The 13,718-nt window shown below is 46.5% G+C and overlaps 1 protein-coding gene across 2 annotated transcripts in view; it reads right to left on the minus strand.

Annotated features, from left to right (window-relative positions):
* The window catches only part of ABTB3 (ankyrin repeat and BTB domain containing 3), a 350,217-nt gene that overhangs the window by 67,565 nt on the left and 268,934 nt on the right, over positions 1-13,718 (minus strand). For both annotated transcript variants that reach the window (XM_064379891.1, XM_064379892.1), the window contains exon 4: positions 12,829-12,981. In XM_064379891.1, coding sequence (XP_064235961.1) covers positions 12,829-12,981 — 153 coding nt within the window. The remainder of the gene's footprint in view (positions 1-12,828; positions 12,982-13,718) is intronic.

A 13,718-nucleotide genomic window follows, 5' to 3' on the forward strand; every position in this document is an offset into this window, starting at 1 on the left:
TAGATAACTTAGTGAATTATTTTCAGCACACATAAAATATAGAGTAATATAATGACCACCTACATGCTGATCATCCAACACAATGGAAATAATAAAGTCTTACAAGCACAAAGGGCCCTGCACCCCGCCTCTTGACTCCATCATCTTGTCTACCTTTCTGCGTACCCTCTCTCCTGAATTTGACATTTGTCATTCCTATGCAGGCTTCATTCTTTTTACTACATATGTAAATTCCTAAAAATACACAGGATGTTTTACATGTTGGTGAACTTTATAGAAATGTTAGCATACTGCATAAATCCTCCTTCAACTTGCTTTTTTTGCATCATATTTGAGAGTTGGCCATGTAATAACAGGTCAATCTAGTTCATTTATTTTCACTGTTACTTGGTTTTCCATCAAATGAACACAACACAATTCATTATCCATTCTCTCTAGGCAGCTTGTTTGTTCCTCTCTTTTGCTACTACAAAATGCATTTATGAATGTCCATGTACATGTCTCTTTATTTCTATATGGGAGCCTTTCTCTAGGGTATAAACCTAGAGTAGAATTATATCTTTTCAAGTTTACTTTGAAGAAGATCCAGAGTTTCCTCCAGTGGTGTTGAAGAGTTCTCACTATTCCACATCTTTGCTTGAATCTGGTATTGTCAGATTTTAATTTTTTTTTTTCTGCCAATCTGACTGGTATGAAATGCATACCTGAGTGTGACCTTGAATTGCATTTCCAGGATTACTAGTGAGGTTGGGGCCTTTTCACATGTTTCTTGGCTATTTGATAGAATATTTCAATGCTAAGTTTTCACAGGGAGCTCTGGCATTGGAAATGCTGATGATGTTAGATGGATGTAGTGCATCTGACTTCCTAAGAGGAACTGAGGCTGGAGGCTGAGCCTTTCAAGATGAACCCAAAGGCCTGGTGCAAAAATGACTTTCACATTTCCCATGTATTCTTTATTAGGGCTGCTTTTCTAGTAGAGAGAATGTTGGCTTTGGAGTAAGACAGACCTGACTCAAATTCCAGATGGTTCACATTCTCCATATAACCGTGGGCAGGTTTCTTGACCTCCTGGAATTCCAAGTTCCTCAGGTGTGAAGAAGAAAAGGAAGCCCCTCATAGGACTGAAGGAAACTGAATGGAGGTGGGCTTGAGAAATGCCCAGAACTGTGTCTGGTCCATGCAGGCTCTTGATTGTTCCTGCCATCTTGTGGAGATATGAGAGGCCGTGAACTGCAGTTATTCTTATTTTCTTTGCCCATGACCTGCCTCAGTTTCCCCCACAGGTAACAGTGTCCCTGCCTGATATGGTCTGGATTTCTGTCTCTGCCCAAATCTCACGTTGAACTGTAATCCCCTGTGTTGGAGGAGGGGCCTGGTGAGAGGTGATTGGATCATGGGAGTAGACTTTCCCCTTGCTGTTCTCATGATAGTGAGTGAGTTCTCATGAGATCCGATTATTTAAACATGTGGAGCACCTCCCCCTTTGCCCTTTTCCTCCTGCTTCAGCCATGTAAGACCTGCCTACTTCCCCTTCCGCCATGATTGTAAGTTTCCTGAGGCTTCCCCAGCTATGCTTCCTGTACAGCCTATGGAACAGCAAATCAATTAAACCTCTTTTCTTTATAAATTACACAGTCTCAGGTTATTACTAGTTCTTTATAGCAATGTGAGAACAGACTATTACCATGTCATTTTGCATATCTAACATCCGATCACAAAACTGAATAATTTTCAGAGTTAGAAAGGACTTTGGAGATCATTCAATCTGGTGGTTCTTAACCTTTTATAGGGTGATTTAGTGAACTGATGACCATCTACTTTGGGAAAATGGCATGTTTTCGAGCTTTTAGAAGTATGAGACTGGTTCTTTGTTACCAAAAACACTTTTGTCCTGACTTTGGGCTAAGCAGTTTGTACTAAGCTCATGACTTTTTAGTGCTGGCCTAATGGCTAGGGAAAGATAATGTCCTCATGTAATTAATATTTTAAACTAGAGTTCTGGAGCTTTGCTGGCCTGAGGAAATAAGTACCTTGGTTAGAAATTTAATAGACTTAAGAGTGTACCAAAAATAAATCAATATATAATCAATAAACCCCTGTTTCCCAGAAAGCCAAATCTCACATGGCAAACTACATACCCTCAAGACTGCCAGCCTGAATCTGAAGGCTTCCTTTGGAAGTCAGCCCCAAATGCCATTTAAGATGTAGTTCCCTGTGTTGCTATAAGTACCAAATGTGTTTCTGTTTTGCTTTTAACACTTTGGAAGCTCAGAACAAATTCCATGTGTTGGCAAACTCTCTGCTGCCTGCAGTCTGGTTTCCACCCACACCAGCCTGTTGGAACGGCTGTTGTAAAGTGCACTAATGACTTCCTCACTGCCAGCCCAGTGGCCTCCTTTCTCTGCAGGTGTTGCAACCTTGGATTCTGGTGACCTCCTTCCATCTTAGTTTCCCTGGTCCCTGCTACTTCATTTTCTCTGGGCTCTTCTATGACTCTGGACCACTCTTTCTTATCTCATATTGACTGCTCTTCATCACTTGCTTCCAGCAGCAACCTCCTTCACACCATGACTTCAATAGCATTTGCCAGAATGCCCCCAAACGCTTCTTTAGTTGAGACCTCTCTTCTGAGTTCTATACCTGAGTTCTCACCTTCCTACTAATGTGTTTATGTGGAAGCCTTTTTGCATCTAAATTAGTCCAAGAGGTTGGGCGCAGTGGCTCATGCCTATAATCCCAGCACTTTGGGAGGCTGAGGAAGGTGGATCACTTGAGGTCAGGAGTTCCAGACCAGCCTGGCCAATATGGCAAAACCCTATCTCTACTATAAAAAATACAAAAATTAGCCAGGTGTGGTGATGGGTGCCTGTAGTCCCACCTACTGAGGAGGCTGAGGCAGGAGAATCACTTGAAACCAGGAGGCGGAGGTTGCAGTGAGCTGAGATTGTGCCACTGTACTCCAGTCTGAGTGATAGAGTGAGACTTCACCTCAAAAAAAAAAATTAGTCCACGAAAAGTGTCAGTCTGTTCACTTATAGCACCACCAATACACTTCTTAACAGCTCTCTGCATCCTTCATTCATTCAACAATTATTTATTGAGCCCCAACTATGTGCCAGTCCCCGTGATCAAGGCAACTTGTTTCTGCCCCAGTCCTAAAGACAGGAGGAGGCCATCTGTCTGGAATACAAATCCAGGCTGTGACCCTTTCTTCTGTAATAGTCCATGTCCCCTTGTATCTCTCCTAGCCTCTGCTCACTTGGGACAAGGCCCAGCCAATCAAGGCCATGTTTCCCGTCTGCACAGGTCCTCCTTCCCTTCTGCTATCTTTACCATTAGTGATTCCCTCTCTGGTTGCAAATGCTGGATGCAAATGATGGATGTTCAACTGCTTTGATTATGGTTTAGCACTCCAGCCAGTGATGCCTTTCCAAATCTCATATTTCAGAGGCAACAGAAAACCTGAGTCATACAGAGGAACACTGGAGTCACAGGTGGGGACAGTGGCTCCCAAGCCAGACAGCCCCAGCTGATTTTCTTCCAGCAGTGGCAGAAGGTCCAAGACACACCAGACCTCAGTGAGGGCTACCAACTGTATCCCAAATGGCATATTGTCACATCTCTCCAAGGTATTTATTTCCCCTTCTTTTCAGAGATCAACAAGGCTATTGTTTTTGGCAACCAGAAAGAACTGACCTTCCAGGTCCAGAGGGGAGAAAATAAGCTACTATTTCATATGCACTTACTATGACACAAGTATTGTGCTAAATGGTTTGTATATATTATTTCATCTAACCCTCCTCACAACCTTATGAGGTAGATATAATTATTGTCTTCATTTTACAGAAACGGAAATTGAGGCCCAGAGAGGTGAGTAACTTGCCTAAGGTCACACAGAGAGTAAGTGGTGCAGCCAGGATTCAAATCCAGGCAATCATGCTGCAAATCCTGTAGTTCTAACCACAGTGCTCTGCTTCCTTTCTGAGCAGATGCTGGAGTGTGGACTTAATTCCATGGTAACCTTGATCCAATAAAGAAGCCTGATAAAGAGTCTCTCACTTGGATGAACAATCAACATTTAAAAAAGGAAACTTGGCTGGGTGCAGTGGCTCATGCCTGTAATCCCAGCCCTTTGGGAGGCCAAGGTGCGTGGATCACCTGAGGTCAGGAGTTCTAGATCAGCCTGGCCAACGTGGTGAAACTCTGTCTCCACTAAAAATACAAAAATTAGCTGGGCGTGGTGGTACATGCCTGTAATCTCAGCTACTAGGAAGCTGAGGCAGGAGAATCACTTGAACTGGGAGGTGGAGGTTGTAGTGAGCCGAGATCATGCCACTGCACTCCAGCCTGAGTGACAGAGCAAGACTCTATCTCACGCAAGCAAGCAAACAAACAAATGAACCACACACACAAAAATGGAACCCATTAGTACTTCTCCCACATTGTCCTGTGCTGCATTTATTAAATCCATCCCTAGCTATACATGCTCCCATGCTAGAAACTTCAGAGTCAACTTTTAACGTAAACATTTGGTGAGGGGTCTCGACAACACAGGCACATGCCACAAAACCCAACAGCCAAGTCTGTTTCCCTCCAACCACTGCCTCCCAGTGTTACGGGTTGACATGTGTCCTGAAAAAGATGCGTTAAGTCCTGACTCCTTTTCCATGTCGGCATGACCTCATTTGGAAATAGGGTCTTTGCAGATATAATCAAATTAAGATGAGGCTATTAAGGTGGGTTTTAATATAATATGACTGCTTTCCTTATAACAAGATGGAAATTTGGACACAGGCACAGAGGGGAGAGGGCCATGTGAAGACAGAGGCAGAGATTGGAGTGATGCTGCCACAAGCCAAGGAATGCCTGCGGCCACCAGAGGCTGGAAAAGTCAAGGAAGGATCCTTGACTTTAGAGGGAGGCTTTTGAAGGAGTATGGCCCTGCAGCCCCTTAGTTTTGTGTTTTTAGCCTCTAGGAAGATGAGACAATAGATGTCTGTTGTTTTAAGCCAAACAGTGTGTGGTAGTTTGTAACTGGAGCCCTAGGAAACTGATCCAGCTTCCCAATTCCCCTCTTTGGAGACCACTCTGGTTATCCGTTTTTTATCCACCCTTCCAGAGACAGCATAACCATGTACTACAGATACACATGTGTGTATTTCACACAAGGCCAATGCTGACACCATATACCTGGCTATGTATGGATTTTTTTTTTTTAATTTGAGAACACCCCAGGACCATCTTTTTTATTGTGATGAAATAGACATAACATCAAATTTATCACTTTAACCACCTTTAAGTATGCAGATCTGTGCATTAAGTACATTCACATTGTTGTTTAGCCATCCCCATCATCCATCTCCGTCTGAAACTCTGTACCCTTTAAACACTCACTCCCCATTCCTGCCGCCACCACCAGCACCACTAGGACAGTTTATCACTCCCTCTTCCCGACATTCATCACCAAGTCCTGCTGCTTCTGCCTTCTCTGTTGCTCTTGCATCCTCCCCTGTTTCTCCATCCTCACTGCTCCTGCCTTCCTCCAGCTGACAGCATCCCATGTGGATCACGTGTCCCTCCCTCCTCACTTCCTCTCCACCCCCACACCCTCTACCCCCGCTCCCCTGCCCCTGCCCACGTCAGCCCACTGTCCACAATGCCAGCAGCCCCTCTTTCTAAAATATAGATCTGTTTTCATTTCCTTGTTTACAAATCTGTGACAGCCCCTACCCCCTGCAGGATACTGTCAAAGTTCTCTCGCATGGCATAAAAACCCTCCCATGGTGAGTTCGGCCCTGCCTTCAGCTCTGTGTCCCATGCCTGGTGCAGGGCCCAGCCCACAGTGGGTGCTCCCTGTTTGTCGGGCCCTCTGCTCTCTCTGTCTGAATTCCTCCAGCAGTTTCCCACCTTGAGGCCTTTGCATATGTGGTCCCCTCTGTGTGGACTTATTTCTCTAATGCTTTTTTTCCCTTCTTTCCTGTTTTCGCCTTCTCCACCTGATATATTTGTTTATCCTTCAGAATTTCAATCAAATAGTACCTCTGCAGGGAGGTCATTTCTTGTTCCCTCAAACCTAGATCTCTACTGACCTCTCTAGAGCAGTCCCCACATTCTTCTGTAATTACTTGTGGACCTCTCTGCCCACCTCCCACCCAGCTAAGCACAGAGCAGGCCAGCAGACAGCAGGTGCTCCACACATGTTCGCTGAGTGCAAGGCACTAGCCTGGCTCCTTGAGCAGGCTCTGCGGCCGGTTCCTGACTCTGTTAAGTGAGGACAGTTGAGCGCCAAAGCAGCTCCCCAGGGATCAGGGAGAGGGCAGTTTCTCTGTTTTCTGGGAGGCGCTAATGCATTGACATCAGTTCGGGGGAGGCAGCGGCTCCAAATGGGTCAGCACGGGGCCGTGGCGTGGAGTGTGATGTCTGCTAGAGGTGAAGAAGGGGTTGGCAGCCCAGCCAGAGAGTCTGTAGGGAGCCGCAGAATTTGTCCGGGGCCAGCGAAGGACAAGGGCATTCAGAGAGAGAAAAGAGAGCAGTATCTGACTCTATGAGAGGCTGGGGAGCTTTCTAAGGCCTCACGGAGCCACACGCTAGGCCCAGGTGCTCAGCCTCTGCAGATGACCTGTGGAGGGAAAGATGGGGGTCAGCGTGTGGACATGACTGGGGGAAATGGCTGGTGCAGATGTAGCTCTAGATGGCTTATGGATAGCCATAAGCCCCTTGCCCCATAAGATACCAAGGAAAGGAAGCTCCTGCTTCCTTTAAAGCAGGAGCATGACACTGTCCCTGCCCTTGTAAGGTCCTGAGGAGCTCTCCAACACCTGATGGACGTGTCCTTCCCTCCTCACTTCCTCTCTACCCCCACACCCTGTTTTGTTTTCTCTGTGGTACTCATGCTGTGTGAAATCATCTTGCTCATTTGTTTGCTATTGTTTACCATCTGCATCACCCCAGTGACATTTAGGTCCTGGGAACTCCATGTCTTCTGAGCCCAGAATAAGATCAGGTATCACACAGATCCGAGGATGGAATGGAAGGTAACTTCTGACACTAAGGGTTGGAATTCCCTTTATCTGGATGACCTTCTTCTCAAAGGGCCACAGAGGTTGTCCTGTGTGGGCTGGGCAGGCCTCAGCACCCTATTCATCTTTGGTAAATGAACCTGAACTTCCAGCTGTCATTACAGGGCTGTATAGGAAAAGTGCTGTTGAGGCCCAGCTCACCTCAGGATCCAGTTTGGCCCACACCAGACAAATAACAAAACCCGTCAGCCTCAAAAGGTGCCCAGGGACCTGGGAAGGATTGAAAGTAGCAGGTCAGAGATTGGTATAATTCGTTAAATTCATCCTTGACCCCCGCCAAGTCTCCCCAGCCCATAAGGCAGCTGTTACCACCATCTTTACACAGGATGAACCAAGTCCTGTGAGATGGGGAGGAGACTTGCCCAAGGTCACCTGCTAGAAAGCAGCAGACCCAGATGAGAACATCTGTGTGGGGATTGGCACTTAGTAGGTCCTCAATAAATATAAGAGAGTGAAGGCAAGAATGTAATGACTCAGGCTTCCTGAGGCCCATTCTAATATTCTTTGTACCTTACCACCCGTAAACTTTTCCATTCTGGAACAGCTCAAAATCTGGTTTACATTTCAGAAACACTTGCAAAAAGAGTAAGCATTTTCTGGAATAAACTCGTGGTTCAAACAGCCTCCAAATTCTGTTGATAGGTACCATTTATCAGCTAAGAGAAGGCTTAAGAACACCCCTGACAACCTTTATTTTAACACAGCTTTCAATCCAGAGCAGAAAAATGGCCTCTTATATGAGGAAAACAACAGTATTTACTCTGTATATTTCCGAAGTGTTTCAAAACCAGTAATTAAGAAAACATAAGAAGCCCTGTCAAATGTATTAACTGCTCTTTTCTTCCCTACCACCACCCTCCCCTCTCCCTCACCTTCCAAAGAACAAGAAAAAGAAAAAAAAAAAGGGAGAATTCACCAGGTTTGAATTATCTGATACTTTAATTAAGGAAGAGTAAATGGGTCACCACTGTGAGCTTAGAAACACAGCCTCATGGAATGGAATTCCTTTTTGAATAAACCTGATCAACATGGTAAGACTTTCCTATAGCTGCATAAAGACAAAAGCTGAGCTCTGGCAGCTTTTGATCAAGGTCACTCTGAAAATCAATGGCAGTGCCAGCATCAGACCCGGGAATCCTTGACTCTGGTCTCTCTGTCCCGGCTGGTATCCAGGCTGCCTCCCACCAGGAAATCTCGACCAGCTGGTAGGTAATTATATGTGCTAATAGTCACTGACACTCCAGCCACCAACACTACGTCCCAAGTTCCTGCATTTGTTAGAACACCAAACTGCCTTCCCCTTTCTAGGGCTGTTTATTTAGAGGGAAAGAGCTCAGTTCTGACTGACTCAGAACGAGGAGCCCACCTGGCAACTTCTTAAATGAATGTCTGGGAGGGGAGAGAGGCAAGGAGACTATATTTTTACGTTATTTGCCAAGTCCTCCATTCTAGACCTGCTCTGCCTCACAGCAGCTGTGTGACCTTGGACAAGTCTCATAACCTGAACGGGCCTTAGCCTTCTTATCTGTAAAATGGGCTAATAAAGGCTGTCTTGCACAGTTGTTGGGGACAGCTATGTATACGCCACAAGGACTGTGAGTGTAAAGAACAGGGTAGGTCCCTGGTATCTATCTGTTGGGCGTCTTGAGTGAACAAAACTTTGATCCTGTTATCTGCAAAATGGAGACAGTAATTCCTACTTTATATCACATTAAATGAGATTAGAAAATATACGTGTAGATGTATCTGTATGTTGATTAGTCTGAAAAATAAGTATTCTTTTTAAAAGTAATGGTTTATCCTTTCATTTCCTGAATTTTTTGTAGCTAATAGAAGTTGTAAATCCTACACTTATTATTTAGGTAAGCTAACTGAATATTTCAGTTTTCTCTTTGAAGATGATTTCCAAATCGGATGAAAATTTAGCTCGAACGATCAATTAGTATATTTTCTGTATACAAAACATCATTCAGGAGACAAATGAGTCAAGAATGAAGAGAAAAATGACTAAAAAGAGCCCAGGGACTCAGAGGAACTGATTTCTCTGCTCCTCTGTGCATTCCCGCCTGCGTGCACATCACACTCACATCCATACTGAAACTGAAATCCTTGGTGTGACTGCCAGAATGACACACACTTGGTCGCTAGACCATGCAGAAACAGCTCTGTGCTGGGCGCAGAGATGGACAGTGGCCCCTGAGGCTCATGCTCAGTCTACACAGTTGTGAAAAGGGACAGAGCTATCCAAAGAGGATTATCAGCATCCTCTGAGAGGGTTTGTCTAGGCCTAGGGTGAGGGAGCAGAAAAATGACACATGGTTCTATCAGTGGGTCTCTGGGTGTGATATCTGGCTCCCAGCTCTGTCACTTACCATCTGTGTGATATTGGCAGAGTTACCTAATGTCCCTAAGCCTTGATTTCCTCCTCTGTAAAATGGGGCAGCACTGCTTTTCCTGGATACCAATGTTTGTTTTGAGACTCTCAGGAGAATGTATTAAAGCTTTTCCAAAATTACAGAGCAATACCTAAGCAGGAGCCTCCTTATTAGTTCAGTGGTAGTAGAGACTCGGGGACTTTAGCTAACAATGACCACTTTGTAGGCACTTATCTCCTTTCAGGCATTGTTTGTATGGATACTGCATGTTCATTACCCCACTTTGTGCTCATGCCAACCTCTAGGCAGAGCTCCTATTAATATTTCCACGCAACTTATGGGAAAACTAAGGTCCAGAGAGGTTAACTAGCTTGCCCAAGGCTGCACAGTTAATGACTCCACCGGTGGGATCCGGACCCAGGCAATGGAACCTTGGAGCCCAGGCTCCTACCTTTTAAGCTGTGGGGTCTCCTGAAGGTATGACAAACAAGGAACACTTTGTCAGTTAGCATTAAGAAAACATCTGACTTTCCCTGTTACCCAGCAGCCCCGGGCTTCCTGCAAAGGGGAACAGTAGCTGCAAAGGCCTCCAGGGTCGAGAGGAGGGCAATGAGCAGGAGTGCTGGGAGTGAGCCTGCAGGCAGAATGTCCTCCCCATCCCTGAAAACAGGAGGCAGGACAATCTGGTAGCAGAGGCTAGATTTAGAATAGGACCACAGGAATCTCTTACTTGGCACCTCTACCTACAAGCTGTCCCACCAATGGCTTCCTAATCTGTAAAATGGGAAGATTATGCCAACCTCATGACGCTGCTTCAGGAATTAAAGGAGAGAAATCTTTTGTTGCAATTGATAATCAGCACATAGTAGGTTCTCAGTGAATGACTGCTCCCTCACCTCTCCCTAAGATGGGCTGTTATTGTAGGTGACAAAATGCAAGGCATGGTGGCACAGCCAGAAAAAGCCTAGACAAAAATCTGAAGGCAGGAAAGCTCAGTGGTTAGAATTATGAGCCCAGTGCTCTGGGCTGCCTGAATTCACATCCTGACTTTATTATTTACTACTATTGTAATTTTGAGCATTGTATTTGACCTATCTGTGCCTCAGTTTCCTTACCTTTGAAGTGAGAATAACAGGACCTACTTCACAGGGTTTGGGAAATATTAATCTGTGTAAAGCACTTAGAACAGTGCTAGGCATGTGGTAAACATCCACTAAATGCTAACAATTATGACTTTGACCAGCTCTCTGCATGTTCTTGGGCCCTGGGCCTTCAGGGGGCTGTTTCATACTCCAAACTCTCCACGCACACGCGTACACACACGCGCGCGCGCGCCCCACTGGGTTTCTGTGCTTTTTGCATTTAAAGCCAGATTATGACTCACCTGAGTGAGTTCTTTTATATCTCTTGCTTTGGCTCAAAATGAGCACCCACGCATGGGGCCCCTGAGTGGCCCATGAGTAATTCCCACCTTGATGGAGGAGAGCCCTGGATACAGGTCTGAGGAATGCAGAGACGACCACTCCATCCTCACGCAAGTGAGAACGCAGGGGCGCTCTGACCCAGCCAGAATTTCACTCTGCAAGGGTTGGTTAATAAAACTACAGGAAGACCGGATTTTACTAGGAGAGGAGAGAGAAAAAGAGACGGAGAAGCTAGGCGCAGAGACAACAGCCAGAGAGAAGCCACAGCAGCATCTGTAATCTTTTTTTTTTTTTTTTTTTTTTTTTTTTTTTTTTATTTATTTATTTTTTTTTTTATTGCATTTTAGGTTTTGGGGTACATGTGAAAAACATGCAAGGTTGTTGCTTAGGTGCATACGTGGCAGTGTGATTTGCTGCCTTCCTCCCCTTCACCCATATCTGGCATTTCTCCCCATGCTATCCCTCCCCAATTCCCCACCCCCCCCGCTGTCCCCCCCACTCCCCCACAACAGACCCCCATGTATAGTGCTCCCCTCCCTGTGTCCATGTGTTCTCCTTGTTCAACACCCGCCTATGAGTGAGAACATGTGGTGTTTGATTTTGTGTTCTTGTGTCAGTTTGCTGAGAATGATGTTTTCCAGGTTCATCCATGTCCCTACAAAGGACGCGAACTCCTCGTTTTTAATGGCTGCATAATATTCCATGGTGTATATGTGCCACATTTTTCCTGTCCAGTCTATCATCGATGGGCATTTGGGTTGGTTCCAGGTCTTTGCTATTGTAAACTGTGCTGCAATGAACATTCGTGTGCATGTGTCCTTATAGTAGAACGATTTATAATCCTTTGGATATATGCCCAGTAATGGGATTGCTGGGTCAAATGGAATTTCTATTTCTAGGTCCTTGAGGAATCGCCACACTGTTTTCCACAATGGTTGAACTAATTTACACTCCCACCAACAGTGTAAAAGTGTTCCTATTTCTCCACATCCTCTCCAGCATCTGTTGTCTCCAGATTTTTTAATGATTGCCATTCTAACTGGTGTGAGATGGTATCTCAATGTAGTTTTGATTTGCATTTCTCTAATGGCCAGTGATGATGAGCATTTTTTCATATGCTTGTTGGCCTCATGTATGTCTTCTTTTGTAAAGTATCTGTTCATGTCCTTCGCCCACTTTTGAATGGGCTTGTTTGTTTTTTTCTTGTAAATCTTTTTTAGCTCGTTGTAAATTCTGGATATCAGCCCTTTGTCAGATGGGTAGGCTGCAAAAATTTTTTCCCATTCTGTTGGTTGCCGATTCACTCTATTGACTGTTTCTTGGTACCAAAACAGAGATATAGACCAATGGAACAGAACAGAGGCATCGGAGGCAACACAACATATCTACAACCACCTGATCTTTGACAAACCTGATAAAAACAAGCAATGGGGAAAGGATTCCCTGTTCAATAAGTGGTGTTGGGAAAACTGGCTAGCCATATGCAGAAAGCAGAAAATGGACCCCTTCCTGACACCTTACACTAAAATTGACTCCAGATGGATTAAAGACTTAAACATAAGACCTAACACCATAAAAACACTAGAAGGAAACCTAGGCAAAACCATTCAGGACATAGGCGTAGGCAAGGACTTCATGACCAAAACACCAAAAGCATTGGCAACAAAAGCCAAAATAGACAAATGGGACCTAAGCATCTGTAATCTAAGAATCGGACCGTCCTCCACGGGCCTCGCCGCGTTCTCTTTCGTCCCTGCAACTCCAGGGACCTGCTTATCGTTCAGCCCGCGTCTGCCACTTCAACCAGGGAGCCTCCACCCTGGCGCTGCCGAGGTGTGCGGGGCTCAGGCTGCCCAGCCGGGCTCTGATTGGAGGGGTGGAGGCTGCGAGCCGGCAGCCTTCCCTCCCCCGCTGCCCCCCGCCCGCCCCCGCCCTCCCCCGCCCTACCTGAGCTGGCGCGGCTCGCAGTCCACGCCGGGCAGCAGCAGCCGGGCCGCCTGGCGGACGTCGTCGCTGTCCATGGAGAAGCTGCGGCGGTGGCCGGCGTGCGCCACGGCTACCCGGATCCACTCCATCAGCGGCGGCAGCACGAGGAAGGGCCTGCGGTGGGAGGAGGGAGCCGGAGACGCGCGTTAGGGCCTCCCTGGAGGCAGGGGCTGCTGGCTCGGCCCCACCCCCTGCTTGGGCGGATCCCTCTCCGCCTCCCGACCCCTCAGCCCACTCCCCGCTTTCCCCGGAGACCCTGCCTCTGAATTCCAGAGTAGTGGGAGAGCCTTTGGAGACATCCGGACCGCACCGGTGACCCCGGGACAGGCTCTCTGGAATCCTTGGGCCTCAGTTTCTTCATCTGTAATCTGGGGATAATGTGACTGGGAAAGGCTAGGAGGTAACTGATCTGGGGATATTATCTCTCTTGGTGATCATGTGAACATGAGGATGAGTCACTTGAAGCACCAAGCGCAGGGTCTGGAGCGGCGGAAAACCAATCAGCGCCCCGCGTTATTTCTATTTGGGGCTCCCTGATTGTGGGCCCAAGCCTAAGGTGTCCTCCAGCGCTCCCTTCCCATCCTCAGCCTGGTCCCTGTCGTCTTTCTGGGGCTCTTTCAGGCTTCAGCTGTGCCCAGGCAACATGCTGCCAAAAGGCTTTCGCACCTGGAAAAGGCTCTCTAAAGAGAGCCAGGTTAACAGGCAGCCTTCCCCAAGACCCAGCCAGGCTGGGCAGCCACCCAGTAGCGCCCGCAATTCGAGGCTCTTTGGACTTTGGTCACACCCCTGAAACTCTGAGAGCCTCAAGTTCCCAGTCTGCTAATGGTATCTTAGCAGGCTGCTGCAACAAT

The sequence above is a fragment of the Aotus nancymaae genome, unplaced genomic scaffold (genome assembly GCF_030222135.1).
Source record: "Aotus nancymaae isolate 86718 unplaced genomic scaffold, 86718_ANA_hifiasm-v0.15.2.pri h1tg000021l, whole genome shotgun sequence".
NCBI classification, from domain to species: Eukaryota; Metazoa; Chordata; class Mammalia; order Primates; family Aotidae; genus Aotus; species Aotus nancymaae.